The sequence below is a fragment of the Neophocaena asiaeorientalis genome, unplaced genomic scaffold (assembly GCF_003031525.2).
Source record: "Neophocaena asiaeorientalis asiaeorientalis breed wild unplaced genomic scaffold, Neophocaena_asiaeorientalis_V1.1 scaffold44, whole genome shotgun sequence".
In the NCBI taxonomy this organism is placed as follows: Eukaryota; Metazoa; Chordata; class Mammalia; order Artiodactyla; family Phocoenidae; genus Neophocaena; species Neophocaena asiaeorientalis.
In genome coordinates, this window is record NW_020173678.1 from 1,921,605 (window position 1) to 1,944,896 (window position 23,292).

The 23,292-nt window shown below is 46.8% G+C and overlaps 1 protein-coding gene across 1 annotated transcript; it reads right to left on the reverse strand.

Annotated features, from left to right (window-relative positions):
* Positions 1-3,809: 3,809 nt before the first annotated feature.
* UBE2T (ubiquitin conjugating enzyme E2 T) lies at positions 3,810-12,069 on the reverse strand. The gene is made up of 7 exons (XM_024749653.1): positions 12,016-12,069; positions 6,960-7,130; positions 6,319-6,388; positions 5,182-5,287; positions 4,972-5,070; positions 4,761-4,838; positions 3,810-4,183 (listed from the first exon to the last, which is right to left on the reverse strand). The coding sequence occupies exons 2-7, from the start codon at positions 7,066-7,068 to the stop codon at positions 4,058-4,060; spliced, it is 588 nt and encodes a 195-aa protein (XP_024605421.1). The 5' UTR covers positions 7,069-7,130; positions 12,016-12,069; the 3' UTR covers positions 3,810-4,057.
* Positions 12,070-23,292: the final 11,223 nt, after the last annotated feature.

Genomic DNA, 23,292 nt, shown 5'->3' on the forward strand with positions numbered 1-23,292 from the left:
AGGGGGAGGAGACCAGCCTCCTGGCTTCCTCCCTGAACCTGACCCCTGCACGCTCTCCCCTGGGAGCTCACAGGTGGCTACAGAATCACAGGACCGTCCGGCGGCAGCACGGGGACACACCTTAGGGGGCATCCACGCCCCCTCCTCACCGGGTCGGGGAGGGACCGCCCCACAGCTGCCCGGGGCCGAGGGGCAGAGGCACAAAAGCCGGAACAGTGTCTGTGTAGTTGGTACATGGGGTCGTGGAGTTGGTCCAGCCTGGGTTCAACTCCCAGACCTTCCATTGACAGCCCGCTGTCCTGAGGTTTTACTTGACTTCTCTGTCTCATTATCAGAAACATGGAAATGACAACGGTACCTAAGCTCTGAAGGTTATTGAAAAGATTAAAGGAGATTTTTCATGTAAAGAGCTTAGCTTAGTTCATGACACCTAGTGAGTACTTGAGAGATGTTAGATGTTATTACTTAATCCAAAAAGCGACGAGAAACTGGGGCTCTGAGCTGTCTTCCGGCTCAGCCTTGAGCACACTTGATACGTAAGAGGAAGGGTCCCCGGAGGAGCCGCTCCTAAGAAGGCTGGCAACCTGGGCTTGGAGCCCGGCAGGAAGGCTGTGGGTTCGCGGGGGTCCATGGGAGAAGAGGAAGGGTCCCCGGAGGAGCCGCTCCTAAGAAGAAGGCTGGCAACCTGGGCTTGGAGCCCGGCAGGAAGGCTGTGGGTTCGCGGGGGTCCATGGGTGACGGTGCCGGGGACCCTGGGCCATGAGAGAGGAGTGTCACGGGCCAAGGTGGCTGGTGAGCTGTCAGCAGGGGGAAGCTGGGGCTCCCCAGAGAGGACGGGTGCAAGGGGTCTCTCAAACATACCTCCGGGTCTGGGGAGAAGCCCAAGACTAAAGCTCACCCCCAGGGCAGCTGCTTCTGCTGCGGGGGTTCTGGGGGAAAGCGGCTCAGCAGGCTTTCTCCAAAGCTGAGCTGCAAGGTCCTGCTTAAAGGGAGGCAGCGATGGGTGGGAGGACGGAGGTCCGGCCCAGTGGGAGGTGGGGTCGGGGGAGAGGCAAGCCCACGAGGGGGAGAAACCCAGGGGACCTGTCACCTGATGGAGGCTGAGAGCTGGGGCGGATGGGCGCTCGGTGGCCCCGGCAGGAGCCATCCTGACTGGACAGAAGGAGAAAGTGCAGGCGTAGCTTCTGGGCACAGAGACCTGCGCCCACCACCCCACCTGTCACAGCTGCCCGGGCTCCCTGTGTGGGATCCAAGCCTCCCAGCAGCCAGTCAGCCCGGGGTCAGGTTCTGGAGCCACAGCGCACCCCCCCGGCCCCCCTGCCCCCTGTCCTTCCCTCCCCCAGGCTGCCCCAACCTAAACAGGGCAACCTCGGGGAGCTGCTTGCTGATGGAAAAATAACTTGGCTGGGAAAGGAGCTTTATTTGTCTGTGCCGAATTCCCGCCGCAGCCGAAGGGTAAAGACCTAGTCTCAGCCCGCAAGGTGGGTGGTAAATCTAAGTAGATTTTGGGGAGCCGCGGGGGCAGCAGGAGAGGATACTTGGGATCCGCAGTGTCTCTGGGGTCAGTCACGTCATCTCCTCTCCGACTCGGGGGAACGCGCAGCCTGCCTGTCCTGGCAAGCAGCGCTTTGGGGCCTTATGTGGCTGGCCCGTCGTCCCCGCCCCCAGCCCCTGCTAAGCCCGCGGGGTCGGCCCTGTGCTCGGCGCTCCGGGTGCGGCACCCCGGTCAGCCCCCACAACTGTCCCCCGCTTCTACAGGACAAACCCAAAGCGTGGAGGGGTTGAGCAGGGCTCTGGGGGCCTGGGCCGGCCAGGGTCTCCTGGACCGTGTTCATACTTTTGATGCTTTTCCATCCTTCCCTGGGCTGCGGGCGGGGCTGGGCTTCCTCATCTCCCTCTTCTCTCACTTCTGTTCTCTGCCCAAGTCCCGTGTACTTGTTAACCCGGAGATGGAGGGATGGCTTCTAATTAATGACTCCTGGCTTTGGTATTTCTTGCAATCAGTGCAAAGGCCCTTGTGGCCACTATGTCCCAGCACTTGGAGTGGACGCACTGGCAGACGGGTACAGGGCCACGAGGTACACCAGGTAATGGCCACAGCTCCTTCCGAGGGGCCGGACAAGGGCGTCCCAAGGCAGCTACGTGGGCTGAGACCATCCAGGTAGAGTCAGATAGGGTCGGGGGATGGCACAGGCCAGAGCGGCTGGCGTGCTGAGACTGGAGGGGGCCAGTGCGGCTCAGTGTGGTGTACAGAGCGGAGGGTGTGCGGGGAGGGGAGGCTGAGGGAAGGCACTGGAGGGTTTTAGGAGGAGGTGCAATCTGGCTCTTTCATCATCTGAATTTGATCTTGCTGCTGTGAGGAGCATGGACCGCAGAGGGTCCAGGCTGGAGGCCAGGGGACAAGGTACTGGCCGTGATGGCAGTGCAGGTGAGAGACCTGGTGGCGGCCAGCTGTCGAGGGGGCTTGTCCTTTCCCACAACGACCCCTAAGGCCATCCCGCTTCACACCTGGCCTGTACCCCCATCGGCACCATCAGCACTCGGTGTCTCCCTGCCACAGCGGCTGGTTTTTCCACTGCCGCTGGACGTGAACAAGAAACACACGACCCTGAGGGCTGCTGGTGGTCACTCCAGGAGGGGAAGAAGCTGAAGGAGGGGACAGTGAGGACGGATGGCAGGTGCGAGAGACACAGCCTCTGAACCACCGGTCCAGACGCCCGCCCTGGCCCCAACTCCCGGTAAATAGGGCAGAGAACTTCCTGGGTATTATCACCAGCCAGTTGGATCTCACAGCTGAAAGCATCCTGGCTGATATACTAATTGCATTTAGAAAGCCCAAATCTGACTTAAATGTGCCCAAGTATAGGAGACAAGCCTGGAACAAAATTAATTCCTAGGCTTTAACAAGAGAACAGTAGCTGATTTTGAGAAATGGGTTCAAGAATTACGTAGAGGTTGGAAATTTATGAAGTGGTGTGGGGGGACACAGAGGAAATTGACATTTTTGGTTGACGCTGTCGTCTGTCGCTACCACTCGAGCTCTAAGGCCGGCCACTGCCGAGCGCAGGGCGGTTCCGCAGCAGATGAAGGGAAGTTGCTTGCTCGCTGGATGCACGCTGCGTGCACGGTGCCCAGCCTGGCACAGGACTACCAGCCTGGGATACAGGCGGGACGTGACAGTCTCCTTCTCTGCCTAGGCGGCCCCAACATCTGCTCTCACTCAGCACCTCGTTCCACTTCAGCCGACTTCTGCCCAAATCTGTTTTCTCCGTCATCTAAACGGAATGATAGGCACAGGCCCGAGGGTACTGTAAAGTCACGAGCAGGGATTCCAGCTTGCACCTTAGTACTTGCCGTGAAATAAAGCTAGAGACAGAAAGGATTGTGGAAATCCATGTAAATCTGTACGATTATCTGGTTAATCCCACGCCTGATTTCCTCACCGTTATAGTATTCTAAAACACTTGGCACACAGCAGGTGTTCAGTCGCTATTTGTTGAACAAACGAAAGTTATGCCACAGCCACGTAAGTTAAGTCACAGAAAGTGCAAACTGCAAGAAACGTTAACAGAAGGGTAATTACCTTATCCCCACACTGTGTTTAGGACTTCTGAACACCTAGAATCCCGGAAGCGTGACGGCCACCGAACTGTCTCTGAGGCTATTTGACCCCCACGTCCATCATTCAGTGTCCCGAGTGATGCTGGTGAGTTGGCAAAATAAAGGACAATTCCAAATATTTTCACATTCTTACCGTATAGCTCTCTGGCCAGTTTGCTCCCAGACACACATTCAGGATAAACACATACTCAACGCTAAATGATTATTTATTTTCCAGGTTTACAAGTTTTGGGATACATATGTATGAGCTAAATAAAACAAACTGCACTCAGAGAATCAATGTAGAGCAGAACATATAAATACACAAGATCTGTTTCACAGGATATAAAAACGATAATGTCATCAAATACAAAGAAAGACATTCCAGAAACGTAAGCAAATTGGATCCATGCTGCAAAGAACCTATCAACTGAGACAGGCCAGGACAAACCCCACCCTAAACGTCAGGGCAGAATTTCTTTTCTACGCCCCCCAGGGGCCTGGCTTTCCTTTTCTGTGCCTCGCTGTGCCCTTCTGAGTCACCCGCCTCGGGGGGGTTATCAGGTGTCTCTTCTTCATCAGCCTAAAAAGGAGCAGACGGGGCAGAGCACAAGGTTCACACCAACTGTCCTCCCAGGTACTTCCCTGCTGCCTCCTGGAGAGGACACTCTCTCCGAAACCAGCTTCCCCAATCCTCTGTACTGTCTAATTTTTACTTCTTCTCACAAGTGACACTAACCGCTTCGTGGCTCAGTCTGAAGTGCGGGGCAGCCCAGCGAAACCCCCGTGTGCGCATCCCTGCTCCTGAACTCTGCCTTCTGTTAAATGAGGGAACTATGGACGTAAAACGGGGACGTCTCTCCTTCTCCCTTCCTCCACGTCCATTTCTCCTCCCGCCCCTCCCCTCTCCTGCAAAGAGCTCCTTCTGGCCTAAACAGGAGACCTCAGCTGCCCTGTGGTGTCGTGGGTGCTGGGAAACCCTCCAGCCGGTTGAGCTATCTGCTGATTATGTAGAAGGCTGTGGTCGGAGAAGATCAACCGGCCACCCTAGTGTCCAGTACGAACTTGGCAAGTCCAACAGACACTTATACACACAGGGACACACTCACGCTTCACAGAGCAACAACAGGAGCGCAATCAGAGCTGTACAGACACCCCACCTTCTGTCTCGCGTGCTTCTCTGTCCACTGCCTGGCATTCCTGAGGAAGACGGGCTTGTTGTATTTAAACTCTGAGGACTGAGATGGAAGCAGAGAGTCAGTGGAGAGAGGAGGGACTTGGTAACCAAGCTGCAGGCGCTACGCGAGCCTCCCCAACGGAGAGCAGGGCGTGGGGAAAGCAGGCCGCGAGCGGGGGGCCGGGGGTGCTTACGATGTCGGCCATGAGCGGGTCATCGGGGTTGGGCTCGGCCATGAGCTGCTGAACAGAAGTCAGCAGGGTCGCGATGTTGAGGGACGGTCTCCAGGCGCCCTAGGCAGACAGGCAGACAGACAGCGGCCCTAAGAACGTGCTTCTCTTACACAGGTTTTAGAGCCGAGGGCCACGGCAGGCGAGAGGGCTGGCCCTGCTCCCACCACTCACTTTTGGCGGCAACTTGAGAACATCTAAACAAATCCTTCCAGCGGAATCGATGTTGGGATGGTAGATGGGAGTCAGAAATCGGATCTGAGGAGGTTCAAATGGGTACCTTTGAAAGCACAGGAGAGTATGGAAGTTTTACTGAAATACTGCTTCTTACATTATAAACAGCAGCTGGTGACTAATTAGGACGACAGCCTTTGAGAGGCAAACCTTTGCTCTTGCCAAATTTTTATTACAAAAATTTATGAACAGTAGAAAAATTGAAATAATAGTACTGAAAACCCTCTCATACCCACCACCTGGATCAAGCCCCTTCACCCTCTAAATACTTCAGCATGTCTCTCCTAAGAATAAGGTCCCTCTCCTATAGAGCTGCAAAACTATCAGTATACCTATGAATAAAATATAAAAATGATTTTCCAGTATCATCTATTACTCAGATTTCCTCAATTTTCCCTTTTTTTTTTTTTTTTACAGATGGGTGTTAAAAACAGGATCCGATTTTGATTTATGCACTGCATTTGGAAAATCCCCATCGGTCTCAGAACTGACGCCCCCCGTGATTACTGAGCTGCTTCTCTCAGGACCTGTAACGAGCCTGGCCTGGTGAACAGGTATCTACAAATCACAAACTACACTACAGCTACCACTCCCCTGATGACGGCCTTACAGGAGACCTGGATTAAAAGGGGCCTTAACACAGAGGCAGAGAGAAGGGTGGCTGCCAGGTGCCATGGGAGCCAGTGTTTAATGGATGCGGGGGTTCAGGCTGGGAAGACGAAGAAGTTCTGGAGATGCATGAGGGGGACGGCTGGATGACAGTGTGAATGCCCTTAATGCCACCGAACCATGTGCTTAAAAACGGTTTAGACGGTCAACTTTATGTATATTTTACTACAGTGACGGGCAGGGGGTGGGGTGGGGGTGAGGCCTAGATGTGATCCAGCTCAGTGTTAAGAAAAAGAAATCGAACTCCAGAGACGTGAAATAACTTGCCCAAGGTCACATTAAGTCATGGTAAGACGAGGATTAAAATCCAGGTACTTTAACTCCTGCATTCAACACTCTGCGACACTGCTCTGTCTTCCAGTAACTGCGCTTTACCCTGGAAATTTAGGATATAGTTTTCACACTGACCTCTCAGGAACGTTAACTTCCAGCCTGAAAACACCTTTTTCGTAAGGTGTGTCTGCTCCACCTAATATCTCTTTAAAAAAAGAAAAAAAAAAAGAACGAAACGTCAAGAGGTAATCAGATGATCTGAATTACCACACCCCATGGACCTAATGAAGTCTGGTCCTAACGGAACAGCTGGGTCTGGGACAGAAACTCTCTCAGGGCTTAACAAGTCCCCATGCAACGTACCAGTGTACCCAAAGTTGGTGTCAATCAAAGAATACACAGGAGATCGAAACAGAAGGTGGACAACGCTGGCCTCAGATCACATACAACCTGCAGTTCTGCTCTGGCTGGAACGCAGCGTCCTGAACACTTAAGTTTCCCATCTGGCCTCACAGATATTTGAGGTGAGCTTTGGTACTAACACTGCTTCAAAGCTGATACCCAGATCTTGGCTTACAAATCAGTAAAAGATGGAATCAAAGGCCAAAGAAAAAATGTCATGGAAACCTTTTATAAATGTAGACAAATTAGGTAGAAAGATGGCCGGGCACTTTGACCTTGCAATTGTCCCCTACTTTAGAAGAACACACAGGTGTTCAAACTTCAGCACGACCTCTGACAGGGTCGTGACCCGTCACGCCCGGTGCGACACCTACGAGCTCGCAGATCTTCCATTCGGTCCCCATCCTGCCAGCATGTGATGCCCGGGGGCGGCTCCGCGGCCAGCAGGCTCAGCTCTCTCTTCAGACGGGATGCTCTCTGCATGACCCCAGGGAGAGTCACCCACACACGGTTCCCGGCGCCGCACTCAACGCTGGCTGGGATCCCTGTGGAGAAAAGGGGCACCCACGAAAGGGTCAGTAACAGTGACCCCAGTTTTTAGCACACGGTTGCAATTCACTGAAGGACAAACTCCTCATGTTAATCTCTATTCTGAGAAGGAAGTCTGAGTTTTTTCTATTTCCTTCTAGTTATCTATTCAAGCAAACACATCTAAAAAAATAAAGTATAAAACAATGCAGAAATTTCTACAAAAACTCTAGATGCTTCATATTAATGTCTGTCTCCACTGAAAATAATTAACTACTGAGGCAGAGCCTGGGTCTAGCTTTGCTCACCACTGCGTCCTGAGGTGCCCAGCAGAGAAATGGATGGTCAAGTACTAGCTGTGGGGGGAGAGCAAGGGCGGTGACGGGGGACAGTCATCACTCCAATGAGAGGTTTATAAACTAATGCTTCAAGGTCTGGGGTTTTCTCCACGTAGTTTGGAATCCATGTATTTCTCAGCCCTTCAGAGTCCACTCCGTCAATTTCATCTTTCTTTAGTATTTCCAGTCTTCTTTCCTTCTTCCCATCAACATTCAAACATGCTCAACATCTCTCTCATCGAAAACAAGCCCCTCCCCCCTTCTCAGCCCTACTCCCCCCTCTGGCTACCTCTGGCTACGCAGGTGAGTCAAACACCACCTCCCAGTCTGCTGCCGTCTCTACACTTCATTCGTGACATTTTTGACAAATACATAACATTAATGTAATCAATTACGTTAATATTTACACTTTTGTGTATTAAAATTTTCCTTACCCCCAAACTTAGACACTTTCACATTTAAGTCTTTGATCCACTAGCAATCAGTTTGTGTGTATAGTGTGAGTAGGGGTCCAAGTCTGAATTATTTCCCTCATGTGAAAAGCCAAGTGTCCTAGTCCCACTTATTGAAAAGTCCATCCCCTCCCTGCTGATGCTGGCATAAATTTCCATACATGTACGGATGGCCCTGTTTGGGGATTATCGAACTTGTTTCATTGGTCAACTGTATTCTCTTTCGGCCAATACCCCACTGCTTTAATTGTAGCTTATTATTAGTAAGACCTGGTATATGGGAAGGTGAGTTCTTCCCCCTTGTTCTTTTTCTTCAGGAAGGCCTTAGTTATTTCTTAGTCCTCTGCTCTCCCATATGAATTTTAGAACAGGTAAAAAAGTCTACAAATACACACACACACACACACACACACACACACACACACACAGAAAGCTGCTGTGATTTGGACTGGAAATCCGCTGACTGCATAGATCAATTCTGGGAGAACTGACGTCTTTATGGCAGTGAGCCTACAATTCACGAGCACGCTGTGTTCAGGTCTTTCTGGACGCTCTTCGATAGTTTTATAATTTTCTCTATAAAGAGTTTACATTTGTTAGATTCATTCCTAAGTACTTTATATTTTTATCTTTTTTCAAACTCTATTTTCTCCCCACTTCTTATTGATATATGTAAATACGGTAGATTTTAAACCAAAACTTAATAATGCTAATGATGAATCTATTTGGGAGGCGGTCTGCGGTTGGTAATTCTACATATATCATCCATGAATAATCAGTTCTTCCCTTCTAACCTTTTTCCTGTCTTCTGTTCTGGCTATAACTTCCAGTACAAGGCTGAAGAAAAGAGCTGACAGCTGGTATTCTTATCCTATTCCTAACCTTAGAGGCAAAACTTTCAACACTATTGCTTATGGGTAAAACTGGCCTATAATTTTCCTTCCTAATTTTGTCATCAGTTATCAAAGTTAAGCTGGCCTCCTGAAATGAGTTAGTTTGACATCCTATAGAAGAGTCTGGGCGATTATCTGTTTCTAAGATGTCTGACAGAATGATACCTGGTAACGGCGTTTTCAATGTGAGAAGATTTTAAACTACAAATCCAATTTCTTTAAATATTACAGCATTATTTAAGCTTTCTATTTCTTCTTGAGTCAATTTTGGCAAGTTAAATTTTTCTACAAATTTATCTATTGCATTGTTTTACATTTATTTGTACAGAGTTATCTTTTCAATTCTGACATATAATGCTATACATTGCTTTCTAAGTACCAGTGCATTACAAAGTTTTGATATGTAGAATGTTTATTCCTCTATTCTCAAATTTTCTAATTTCCATTGCGAGTTCTTTAATTTATTTAGAAACAGATTTCTCAGTTTTCAAACATGAAGAGCTTCAGAGTTGTATTTACTATTGATTTCTAATTCAGAATGCTCATGGAGCCACAAGAATAAGGAACATGAAGAAAACACCAAGACACATCCTTATTAAACTGCAGAAAACCAGTGATAAAAAGTTTAAAAAGCATCAAGAGGAAAAAAAAGTCATATTATGTACAGAGGAACAAATGTAAAAAGGCAGCAAATGTCTCCTCAGAGACAATGCATGCCAGAGGACAGTGGAACCACATCTTTAAAATATGGAAAGAGAAAACTGTTGACTTAGAATTCTATATCTGGCAAAAATTAAGGAGATAAAATGGAAAAATAATTAAACATAAGGGTAAATCTTTGCGACCTTGCATTGGGCAAAGTCTTCTTACATACGACACCAAGAGCACAAGAGACAAAAGAAAAAATAAACTGAATTTCATCAAACTTAAAAGCTTTTGTGCTTCAAGAACATCATGAAGGAAGAAAGTGAGGGGCTTCCCTGGTGGCGCAGTGGTTAAGAATGCAGGGGACGTGGGTTCGAACCCTGGTCTGGGAAGATCCCACATGCTGTGGAGCAACTAAGCCCCGTGTGCCACAACTACTGAAGCCCGCGCCTAGAGCCCGTGCTCCGCAACAAGAGAAGCCACCGCAATGAGAAGCCCACGCAAGGCAACAAAGAGTAGCCCCTGCTCTCCGCAACTAGAGAAAGCCCGTGCAGCAACAAAGACCCAGCACAGCCAAAAAAAGAAAGTGAGAAGACGATACACAGTAGGAGAGAAAACATTTACAAATCATACACTTGATAAGGAACTTATTTGTATCCAGAACATATAAATAACTCAATAATGAAAAGGCAACCTGATTAAAAAATGGACAAAGGATCTGAATAGATATTTCTCCAAAGAAGATACACGAATAATTCAATAAGCATGTGAAAAGATGCCCAACATCATTAGTCACTAGGGAAGTGCAAATCAAAACCACAACTGTAACTTCACAACCACTAAGATAACTATAACCAAAAAGACAGCATCTAAGTGTTGGTGAGGGATGTGGAGACACAAATCCTCATATGTTGCTGGTGGAAATGCAAAACGATGGAGCTGCTTTGGAAAACAGTCTGCCAGTTCCTCAAAACGGTTAACAAGGAGTGACTTATAACCCTGTAATTCTACTCCTAGGTGTATAATCAAGAGAACTGAAAACATATCTACATGAAAATCTGTACATGAATGGTCACAGCAGCATTATTCATAATAGCCCAAAAATGGAAACAATCCAAACGTCTGTCAACTGAAGAATGGATAAACAAAACGGGGAATGTCCATACAATGGAATATCATTCCGCAATGAAAAGAAAGAAAGTGATTCACCAATTCCACTTCCGGGAATACATCCAAAGGAAACAACTCTAACTTGAAAAGATATCTGCATCCTCCTGTTCTAAGTGTTATTAACAATAGCCAAGACTCAGAAACAACATCCATCAATGGATGAACAGCTAAAGAAGTTGTGGTATGTATACACAATTGAATACTATTCAGCCATAAAAAAGAGGAAATCCTACCATTTGCAGCAAGATGAATGGACCTTGAAGGCATTATACTAAGTGAAATAAGTCAAAGACAAATACTGTATGCCCACACTCACTTATATGTGGAAAAGGTCACATTTCAGGATCTGGTTCTCAGTTTTGTAGTCTAAAACTTCAACTTGGCAGTAAACCTAGATTTGATAGGGCTTAGATGTACTAATTCATGCCAAGCTCACTCACAAAGACTTAAACATTAATTAGAAGGTCAATTTATTAATTTGTAAAACTACAGTAAAATTTTTAACTCCACATATTCTCTCCCTAAGTTATTCCTACTTGGAAAACTAATTATAATCAGAAGATTACCTGGTGGTCATAGATTGTAGCTCGGAGGACGATAGCAACTTACGACAATCCTAAACTTAAACCGAGGCATCTATCTTAACCATATGTTTAAAGGTGACTCAGTTTGTGTATTGGTTGGGTCAAGGTACTCTCCAGAACTGGGGTGCAAAGACAAAGCATCATTTGGTTCTTCTTCTAATCTCCAGGGCTATTGCTCCTCCACAATTGACACACTCAGAAATATTTAAACAGAATTAGTAATACTACAGGCAAATTAATATGTTATATAGAATCAATTACACTACAACAGTCATTCATGTAAATTATTCTAAATTTCCTCAGCCACACCTTTAAGACCATCATCTCTGGAACCAGTTACTTTACTAGGTAATTAACCACTATTTTTATATACTGATCCTTACCACTTTTTCTCAGTGAGCAGACACTGGGAATCAATGACAATAAAACAAATATGCAAAAGTTACAGAGTGTGGGGGGGGCAGGGGTACGTCTGAGGGAGCAGGGAGGAGGCGGGGGTGGGGGGCCTGCAGGGAGAATGTCTACGGGAGAGGGGGGAGGGGGCGGGACGGCCGGGGGGAGGGCATGCCCGGAAGGGACGGGGGAGGCCCGGGGGCTGGGAGGGGGCGGCCGCTGGGGCGTGGTGGTGGCAACGAGATGGCTGGGGCGGCCGGGGGACAGGGTGACAGGCCGGGGGCGCGCGCCCTCCACGGCTGTCAAGACATCCAGAGCCTCCGTTCCACAGCCGATAGTCGGAGAAGAGGAAGGTCCCCCGACCCCCACCCCGCAGACCCCCGCGGGCGGCCTCTCGGCAGAAGAGCCAGAGCACCCGCTCTCTCACCTGCGCTGACGCCCCTCGCAGTGCAGAGGCGCCGACCGGCCTGCACCACGCCTGCGCGAGCTCGACAGTTGCGTCGCCCCGCCTCCCGCCCGCGAGGGTGTGATTGGTCCGGAGCGCCGCCCGGGAGGAGCGCGGACTCCGATTGGCTAGGCTCCGAGCTGGCCACGCCCACGCGCTTTGAACAGGGGCGCGGCGCGCGGGAACTGGCTCGGGACTGGCTCCGTCTGTCCGAGCGATAGGCGTGGTAGGAGGAACCGGGAGAATCTGATCTGGAGAAGGGGCTGCGGTCAAGGTCTTTCACGTGGAGGGGCTGCCGCTCCAGGACAGTCATACCCGCGGAGGGCGCTCCGGCAATTCAACGGAATCTGAGGGACTGGGGGTTCGGAGCCGGGTTCCGACTTGGGGCGCGCGGCCCGGCGGCCCTGGCTTCCCGCGCGGGGAGCCTCCGTCGTGTTCGGACTGCACTGCCGGCCGGAGGCCGCACCCACCCTCGCCTCCTGCTCCGGCCGCGGGAGGGGCGGCCGGTCCTCCTAAACCTGCGGACCGGTACAGGCCGACCGCTGCGGGATTTGTGCGTTCAGCCCAGATCTGCGTTCAGTAGCCGTGGCTCCCGGTGACCGCTGCGTGGGGCGTCCTCTCTGCCCCGCAGACCCGCGCTCTCCAGGACGGTCCGCGGCGCTCCCGGGGCCTCACGTCGGCTTGTGGGAGTGAGCCACGAGGGGAGCTGCGAATCACACAGGAATCCTGTTACTGTCCAGTTAGCTGTCGGGTTCGCACCTACTGTTAGCGTTTACTCATTGTGGGGAAATGTTTTCTGTCTTAATTCTGGAGTTAGCTGCTTATTTTAGTACTGATATTTTCTATTTTAATTTCTTCAGTGTCTTCTCTTATTTTCCACCCCAACTGTAACTGTGTCACAATTACAGTTCTGTCTTCGGAGCTGAAATTGATTACTTTCTCGGGTGGTTTTCTGAGAATCGAGTCTTAAAAATGTCTCTTAGAAAAACCAGGCAGTAGGTTGAGTCTGGTGGAAAGGAGAGATAGTATGATAAAACAAGCAAAGACCTGTAGTTCTGGAAGCCAAACCGAAAGAATTGGGTAAAAGAAAAAAGAAAACCAGAAAGAACTCCATGGGCTAAATGTACAGTCTCTGTTTGTCCACCAGAGGGAGGTATGTTAACTGGTGGGAACAGAGGCCACGCTGAAAGGTTTTCGTAAGCTGAACCGGTGTCATTGCCTTAAAGCATGGAGTATTCTAATTTGTAGTTCATGTTTTAAGTGTATGGGAAATTATTATCTAATAAAAGTTTCCTCACTTTATACAAGAGAGTATGTGCATCATAGCTGGTGCACTTAGTACATTTAAAAGTTCAAAAATTGTGGTGATGTTTTTGCAATGTGTAAAAATACCAAACCACTATGTTGTGCACCAGGAACTGACATAGTTTACAGGTTAATTATACTTCAACGAATCTTACAGAAAAAGAGAACAGATTTGTGGTTTACCGCAGGCAGGGGAATTGGATGGAGGTGGTCAAAAGATACAAATTCCAGTTATAAGATAAATAAGTACTAGAGATATAATGTCCAATGTGATAAATATAATTAACACTGCTGTATGTTATATATGACAGTTAAGAGAGTAAATCCTAGGAGTTCACATCACAAAATATAGCTTTTTCTTTTTCTTTTATTTTGTTATCTATATGAGATGATGGCTATTCACCAAGCTTACCGTGGTCATCATCTCATGATGTATGTAAGTCAGATCATGCCGCACACCTTAAACTTATACAGTGCGGTATGTCAATTATATCTCAGTAAAACTGGAAGAAAAAAGTATAAAAATTATGTTTTACTTATACACAGGATTATTTGTCAGGATTTATTCACTTGCATATAAAATACTTTTTTCTTTAGAATATTTAGGAAATCTAAACTCTCACGTTTGTTTAATGGTAGTAAACAATTGTATAAATTTATTGTTTAAGTTTAGTCTCAGAGAGCCCTGCTTGGGGGAAGACGTTTCAGAAAAAAAACTTAGATGATTTTAATTTTGAAAAGCTTTTCAAATCATTATACACAGATTGATCTGTTGTTTTATTTTTGGTGGCATAACTTTCTTTTGGCTGAGCTAGTTAAATTAATTAGATTATAACAATTATCACTGAATTCCGTAATCACATAGCTGGAAGATTCATCTCCTTCCAGGTAGGTTTGCACTTAAATTACGTAAGGAACTTAACTACTTATATTTTTCTTTAAAATCTCCAAAGAGGGTATCATTTTCTTACTACCTCAGGAAAAAAGCAAGTAAAATAGATACAGTAAGGAAGTACTACCTGGAACTTCCTAGTATTGAGACTGAATTCTTCCTATTGAGATTTAAGTTCATACCTCTTGGGAAAGTATGGATTTGACTTGGACTTGGTCAATTTTAGCTTATTTTTACAACTGGAACCAGATGTTTCTTCTTTCCTGATTCTGAATGTGAAAAGAATACAGCCAGAAGAAGTATAACATTATCGATCCATGAAAATTTTACCCTAGTTTAAAAATCCTTATTAGAAAACCAGTATGTAAAATATATGGTCCAATTATACATACTTTTTTTGAGCCGATATTGTGTACCAGGATCATAATGTTAAAATGGTGCACGTGGATTGCTGTCAGAGATCTGTTTCCTGAGATTTCAGCAATTTGCTGAAATTTGAAAACATGCCCTTCTCTTACTTTCTTGCTTCCTTGCCAGACTAGCAGAGTTCAGCTAATAACGGTTTCTTGAAGAGGGTTAGGTTCCTAGCTAAGTATTATTTCCTATCTGGTTTAATATCAATATTTCTTTTATTCTATAGGGACAGTTCTATTTGAGAGCTTGTGAAAACAATTTTAATTATCAGCAAGAGGCTGAGGTGGAATACGAAGAGGTTCCGTGCTGACAAGTTACAAAGTAAACCTCATACAGAATTTTTAATTCCAATAGATGATGAGGCATGAGAAGTTCTATGGTGACTAAATTAGTGCAAGGAAAATATGGCTATATAAGGTATACAGTATTACATCTTTTTATGCACACTGTTCTTCACAGTTCTCAAAGATGTATGACTTAATTAGTATTTATAAAGAATTCAAGGATACCTAATTAAAGCACATACGGATAGATGTAGTATTATTAGACATAATCATTTACATTTATATGTCCCTTTTTCATTTGATTCTTGGCTTGTCTCAGGGGAAATTGAGGCACATGATAGAACATAGTAAAGTTTCCCTTTACAACGACCTAATCATTTTTGCAACATTTTTTTAAAATGAAAAACTTCAACCACACAGGAAAGTTCAAAGAACCTAATAATTGTATATGTTCTCTATCATAATGGAAAACAGTTTTGTCCAGGGCTAAAGCCCTGGGGAGTTAAAGTTACTGAGTCAACCTGACAGGTTTTAATAACCAAGTTCACTGTGAATATGAAAACGGCCTGCGTGCTACCTTAGGAAGTTAGGACGTGCACGGCATTTTTTTTAATTGAACTGTAGTTGACTTACAATATTGTGTTTGCACCATAGTATTTTTTTGTAGCTTTGGGGAAAAAATCATGGAAGACGGGATATATGCCCCACATATGCCTCCCAAGTAAACTTAAGATCCATGTAAAGGGTAGAAGAGGAGGAGAGAGACAGAAGGGAAACTAATATCTATTGTGAACTGGTATCCGCACAGAGATAGTACTAGATACCCTTGCATGTATTATCTTATCCGCTCCACATGACCACCCTGTGAGATTTTTTTTTTTTTTTTAATTTTTTGGCCGCGCCGGATCTTAGTTCCCGAGCAGGGATTGAACCGGCGCACCCAGCCGTGAAAGCGCCGAGTCCTAACCTCTGGACCTCCAGGGAATTCCCTAAGGTATTATTATTCCCATCTTACAAATCAGGGTCGGAGAAGTCAAGTAACTTGTTGGGAGGAGAACTGAACTTGAATGCGCTTCCCACTATACCTGCGAGCATCATTCCCAGGATCTCTTCAGGGCCACCTGTTAATGCGTTCTAAATTACAACGTTAATAAAGCTCTGCATTTACAGCCAGGACACGGTTTTGAGAGTTTCGGGTACTTTCCATCCAGTTTTCCCCAATAGAAAGTAGGGATAATTACCGACCCCTTTTCCACTTCAAAAGACTGACGTGATAGTTAGGGAGCCGAGATTAGCTGTAAGTCAGAACAAGAATAAACTACGACTCCCAACAAGCCCGCGGAGGTGACTCGTGCGGGGGACAGCTCCCGCTTCGGGGCAGAGGTGACCTCGCGCGTCCGCGGCCAAGCAGGGAGCCCCCCCCGGGCCGCGCCTCTTTCCCGATGCATCCAGGGACTTGTAGTTCCCTTTGGGCGCGGGTGCGCCCGGGGGAAGGGGGGCGCGCGGATCTCCTACTACAAGTCCCGTGATGCAACCGGGGCTCCCCCGCGCCTGCGTGCTGAGGCCGCGGGGGAGTGCGGGCGGCGCGGGCAGCGGAGCAGTAAAGATGGCCGCGCGCGGGTCTCCGCCCTCCGCTCCCGGCTGAGGCGCTTGGCGGCGGCTGCGGCGGCGGCACCCGTGGCAGGGGTCCCCGCCGCCCGGCAGTGTCCGCATCCCGCCGTCCCCAGTCGGCGCGGTGTCCCCCGGTGCGCGCCCGCGCCGCCTGCCCGGTTCCCTCTCGGAAGCCGGCTTTCTGTTCTCCCGGGAGCGAGTCCGGGGTCGGGCCGGGGCTGGCGGGTCTGGGTCCGCGCTGCGTCCTCTGGTTTGCGATGGCTCGAAGGCAGCTTCCGTGTCCCGCGGGCCCAACTCGCGAGCCCCCGACCTCACGCTCTCTCCGCCAGCGTTACCCGCGCCGGCGGAGAACCAACCTGCGGAATCACCTGGTTGGTTTGATGCTCGTGGAATAGCCTTTCTTTTTTTCTTTTCCCCTAAAGCCCCCTGTGGAAATGACACGCCCCGGATCGGGCTGTAATCTGTGGACTGTGGGTAACTTGACAGTTAGTTTTGTGCTTGGTACGAACACCTTCACTTTCCCCCTCTTATGCAACCATGTTCTGTGTGGCTGTCATGACTAACTCCACCCTCCCTCTCCACGTGGAACTCCATCAGTTATTTCGGTGAGCCGAGAGCTGGACACCCACTCTTAATCTCTCTTGTTTTCCTTCTTTTGCTGTCTGTGCAAAGTGGATGTGTTGGCATGAGAATCCGCTTATAAATAATAAAGTTCGCGTGATACCACTTCCCTGAACATATTAGCCAGTACCTTAAAATTCGTCCTCACCATGTTTGCAGTCCTTTTTTTTTTTTTCAGATAAAAGAACCTTCTTTTCACCCTGTTATATGCATTTCTTCATGCTCTTAACAGTGCCCCACCTAAGGTAGCAACCAACATTTGTGTAGTCCTTTGCTTTTTAAAAATTATTTTATATGTCTTACTGCATGTAATCTCAGCAGTGATCCTTTGAAGTAGGTGTGGCAGGTAGTGTTCTTATAATAACCGTTTTACAGTTGAGGAATCTGAAGCTTAGAAAATGGTTGCTTGTGCGAGATTCCAGGGGCGAGAAGTTGCACTTAGGCATGGATTTTTCAGATTTAAGCTCCAGAGTTGTATATCTCACCTAATAAGGAGCTGAATATAAATCAGATGGACACAAAAGAGTGTAACCGAAAGTGGGGTCCGGCTGCTCGCAAGCCAATAAAGAGGCAAGTTTGGTGGAAAGGAAAGTTTGCTTTACTTTGGATGCCGGCGAGTGGAGGGGGGAGTGGGGCGGAGGGTGGACGCCTGCCTAAAGGCCGACAACCCCCGCCGACAATCAGTGGCCAAGAGCTTTTACGGGGGAGTTTCAGGGATGTACAGGCAGAGGGAGGGGGCTACATGCAGAAACAGCACAGTCAGCTCTGACGGTCATCTTGAAATTGGTCATCGGTGGTCTGATCAGCGTCATCTTGATTGTTTTAAGTACGGTTAGGCTTCAGTTCCAGGGTCGGTTTGTTCCCATTTCTTGAGGCCGGTTCTCAGAATCGTGGCAGCTTAGGTCATGGCTACGGCCTGGTCATCATGTAGTTAACTTCTTCCAGCTGGCGGGGGTTTCAGTATCTACAAAGTAAACAGCTCACAGGATATGGCTCAGAATATTATCTAAAGCCCTTGAGGAGGGACTGAAGGTCCTTGACCATGCTTAAGGACTAAACTATTATTATTTGGTCTCCTTTGACTGTTTTCCTTTGTTTCTGCATTTTCTCACTTCTCTGATTAAACTTATTCTTTGACTAAAGTTATTCCACAGACAAAAGGCAGGCTGAGGACATGGGGGGCATAGACCATAGGGTCTTTCTCTGTTTCAAGAGAGCCACGTGCATTATTTTAAATTTCTGAGCCCTTTGAGAGGATGAGTTTTTTCTTTTCAGATGTATTTGGGATGATAAGGAGATTGAGGTCTAGATTCTGAAAGAAAACACTTGAAGGGGTCCTAGAGGCTGGAGGAGTAGAAACCTGTTTCCAGTCCACGTGTTCTTTATTGAAGCACAGTTTTCTGAGTATAACTCAGTAGCCCTGTTTCTTTTAAGGTGACTCTGCCAGCTGAGCCTGGCCCTTACCACACACACTTTAACAATGCTCTGAGAAAAGCACCTACTTTGAGGTTACTCCTGGTAGGTCTCCTTCCCACACCAGGAAAGCACTTTTCTGACCCCTTTTCCTGAGACTGGTCCCCTTGGTGTCTTCCTTTCTCTCTTAATTACCACCCCAGATTGTGAAGTGCAACTTCTCTCAGTTAATATTCTTTCACATTCCGCAATCTCCTGAAATAGAGGAAGAGATGACAGCTGTGGAATTTTCTTTGAAACACCTGCCAGTGCACTATGGCATTCCTCCTTATTTACAGGGCTGGTGGTGAGTTGAGTTGACCAGGTATACTCAATACTAGGAGATTCAGCTAAAGATTAAGCCGCTTGAAGATGTGAGATCAAGCAAACCTTATGTTGAGAGACCGTCCCTTTGCTTGAATCAAGACAGGGGCTTATATTGGCTCAGGAATCCTTTTACAAGTCAGTTTCTGCAGAGTTACAGTATGTTTCTCCCATGTCTGAAGAACTCTGAAGATACATACAAGATTATTTTCAAAATGTGAGGCTGGAGCCTCCAGAGGCTGAACAGCCATCGAGTGAATGACTGCTTGTCCCGTGAAGCGGAGAGTGGTACACTTCCATGAATTACTTAGTTAAAATACCCCCCTGCTGTACGAGTGTGATGTGAACTGTCAGGATGACTGCTTCCAATCTCTCTTGTTTCGGCCGCAACCTCCTGACCAGCTGTGGACTATTACCTGAGCACATTGGAAGAAACTCCCAGAAGATGTTGGGGGGATGAGTTTTCTTCGCCCACAAGGTTACAATAGATGTTTTGCACTTCAGGTTGTGGTGCCTTGATGCTACTTTTGACTTAGAGACCTTTCTTTCTTGGCAGCCTTTGCTTCTGCCACGAGGTGCTTGAGTCAAAGATAAGCTCCAGGGGGCCTATTAATAATGCTTGAAATAGATTGGGATAAGAAATATCTCAAAGATTAGACCTACTCTGATGAAAGCTTTGGAAACTGATGCAGTCTAACCGAACTTGGGCAAATACATTAAGATTCGGTGTGTATGTAGAGCCGTCAATGAAAAGGGCGTTAATCTGATTATATAACCCTTGGAAGCACATGTTTGCTCACAGAGGAATTCCCGTTTTATTTGTGTGTATATATTACAGGGCATGAAATGTGGGCTAATAATTCTCTGTGCGCTGGTACTTTAAAATTTTCTCTTTATTTGTTTGTTTATTTTGTAAGGTCGATTTTTTATTTGTTTATTTATTTTGTAAGGTCGATTATTAGCACCTGTCTTGTATCCTTAGCATTATGACCTTGGGTACTGTAGGTCCAGGTCCAGGCTCTTAGGACTGTATCTACCAAGTTATCAGGGTACCGAGAGGCAAGTGCTTGCCTTTGGAAAGGAGGTTTTCTGGGACTTGTTAAAATGATGCCCGCTCTTCCTTCAGAGTGTATGGTATTGGCACTTACGTTTATGCGGGTGTGGGGAGGACACCGATGTCAGTACACGTGGATCTTAACACTAGGCCAGGCTGATCAGTCTTCATTTGGAGGGATACCTAGGAGACTAGAGTGATACTGTGCTTGACTCAGAATTCGGGTCGGTTTTGTAACAGTCTTAGAGTCCACGTTTGGACCCTCAGGGTCACCCCAGACTGGAATTCAACTCCTAGTACCTAGCCCCTGTCATTCTAGAGCTGCCTCAATCTGACCCTGTATCCTCAGGGAAATGATAATTATCTATTTCCCTGGAAGAGAGGTGGAGGTAGGGATAGATGAGGGAAGGAAGAGAGGCAGAGCAGTTTATATTCAGAGTGAGACAGAAGAACACAAGATGATTACCTGTTCAGTTCAACTCCAAATACTATGTATGTGTGCCGACTTGTAAGATAAAACTTGTATTCTTCTTTTAATTGGGGTGTAATTGACATTTAACATATTAGTTTCAGGTGCACAGCATTTGCTTCAATATTTGTGTGCCCTGTGGAATGATCGCGGTAATAAATCTAGTCACCATGCAGAGTTAGTTTTTTTTCCCTTGTGACGAGAAATTTTAAGACACACTTTCTTGGCGACTTTCAGATACGCACTGCAGTGTTATTGAGTGTAATCACCTTGCTGTACATTCCATCCCTGTGATTGATTGATTGATTTAACTTTTTATTTCGTTCTGGAGAACAGTTGATTAACAATGTTGTGATAGTTTCAGGTGTACAGCAGAGTGATTCAGTTAGACATGTACACGTATCCACTGCTTTTCCAAATTCTTTTCCCATTTAGCTTGCCACATAATACTGAGCAGAGTTCCCTGTGCTATTCAGTAAGTCCCTGTGGGTTTTCCACTTTAAGTATAGCAGTGAGTACATGTCAGTCCCAAGCTCCCTAACTGTCCCTTCCCCCACCCTTCCTCCCGGGTGACCATAAGTTCATTCTCTAAGTCTGTGAGTCTGTTTCCGATGACTTGTTTATTTTATAACTAGAATAAAACTTGTATTCTTAACCTTTTCTCTTTTATTCCAAGTTCATTATTTATTCGTCTTATAGTTCCACGTGTGAAGGGACTCATCCTGTATATTGGTGAATTTTGCTTAGTGTTGGCGCAAGGTAATCTGGGATTAAGAAAATCCTGTTGGCGTCTTTCTTATTGTGGATCTAGAACAGTCATCCTGAGTCATTTTGGTAGTTTACCTCTTCACATTGGTTAATAGGAGGTCTTCAGAACATGTTGGCCACCTGGCCACTTGCCTAATGAGTATTTGTCTCAAGTTGCTGTGCCATAATGGAACTCAAAGCCAGATTTGGAAATTAGGTTTATTTTTATGGTGGTTTTTTTTGGGGGGGGGAGGGTTGGGGGAGTACAGATGCAAGTGACTTTTATTTGTTTCCTAGCCAGATTTTTGTTCCCCATTCTTAAAGTCCTGTAGAGAAGCTATATACTATCATTTGGGCTTTGGAATCTTCTCAGTGAGTATTTTCCAATAGCCAAGCTGTAGTTGTGTTGTGTGTAGATGACACACAGTTCTGCTAAAGGTAGAGGGCTGGACAGGTCTTATTGGTAAATTAAAATTGAGTCCCTGCTTATTTTTATTTGTACATATTTTTAAATTAAAGTATACTTTCTATACAGTAAAATTCACCTTTTACAAATGTAGAGTTCTGACAAGTGCACACAGCTGTGTACCCACCACAGTCATGATACGGAGCACGTTCGTTACGCCCAGGGTTGCTTTGTGCTCGCGGCCGGCTCCTCCTCCCGCCCCCAGCCCTTGGCAGCCCTTCCTCAGTTTCCTGTTCCTGTAGCCACGATGCCATGTAGACGGATCGTACAGTATGGAGCCTTTTGAATCTGGCTGCTTTCGTTTGCTGTCATGTGTTGAGGTTCATCCATGTTGTTGTGTGTGTCTGTAGCGCATTGGTCTTTATTGCTGAGAGATGTTCCGAAACGTATGGATGTACCACAGTTTGTTTATCCGCTCACCAGTTGAAGGACATTGAGGTTATTTACAGTTTCTGGTAATAATGAATACAGCCGCCATAAACATTTGTGTACACATTTTTGTGTGAACATAATTTTTCATTTCTCTTGGTTATATTCCTAGGAGTGGGGCAACTGCATCACGTGGTAATGAATGCTTAACTTTAAAAGAAGCTGCCAAGCTGTTTTCCAAAGTGGCCCCACCATTTTGCTTCCAAACAGCAGTGTCTGAGTTCTAGTTGCTTCCTGTCCTTACCAGTACTTTGTGTTATTTTTTTTAAGCCATATTAATAGTCATGTAGTGGTGAGTCATTTCCAATGACAGTTATAATACTAGGAGTAGTTGTAGTGGCAGCAGCAGTAGGTGGTAAAAGTACTGATCATAGCTCCCACTATTTTTGATGCTATTTACTCTGAGCCAGGGACTGTTCTGTGTTCTTCTGATATGTTAACTCGTGAGTAATACTCAGAAGAACTCACGAGATACGTACTTTATCATTGTCTGGATCTTACAGAGATGGGGAAGCTGAGACACTGTCCAGGGTCGCACAGGTGATGGATTGCAGAGCTGGAATTTATTTAAGCTCAGATCCCCAGCGGACACCTGAAACCGCGTGCAGTGTGCAACCCTGTATGTACGTACCCCGGGCGGGTTGGAGTGCTGACCCTGCAAGAGAAAGCCTGTGTGTGTCTTTACAGCCGGTCCTGCTTTGCCAGGGCTCCACATCTGTGGATCCAACCACCTGGGTATCGTCCAGTGCTGTAGTACATGTTTATTGGAAACATCTGCCTATAAGTGGACCTGCACAGTTCAAACCCCTGCTGTTCAAGGGTCCATGGTACTGTTATTTCCTTACTGACGGGTGGGCAGTGTGCGCAGACTGGGTGTTCTGGACAGGGTGGGGCGGAGTGGGTGGACGGGAGAGTTCATCAGCTACTCTGAACGGCGGTCAATTTAAAACTTAGGGATTGCTTATTTCTGGAATTTTCCATTTGGTATTTTCCGACGACAGGTGACTGAGGAAAGTGAAACCAGGGGTAAGGGAGGGGAACTACTGTATATGTCTGCTGATAGGCGCAGTTTCTGCCGTCAAGGAACCCAGTCTGGTTTGGAGATAGATAAATAAAAAAACAATTCCTTTTAGAGGGGTACGTTCTATGATTCACTCCTAAGTGGGGGGACAGAGGAAGGCAGTTCAGGGT

Excerpts from the sequence above, each read along its gene's own strand:
- UBE2T (XM_024749653.1), bottom strand. The coding sequence starts at position 7,068 with ATGCAGAGAGCATCCCGTCTGAAGAGAGAGCTGAGCCTGCTGGCCGCG. Across the intron at positions 5,288-6,318 it reads GAAGTTAACGTTCCTGAGAG|GTACCCATTTGAACCTCCTC; the intron begins GTCAGTGTGAAA and ends GTGCTTTCAAAG. Across the intron at positions 5,071-5,181 it reads TTCTCAAGTTGCCGCCAAAA|GGCGCCTGGAGACCGTCCCT; the intron begins GTGAGTGGTGGG and ends CTGTCTGCCTAG.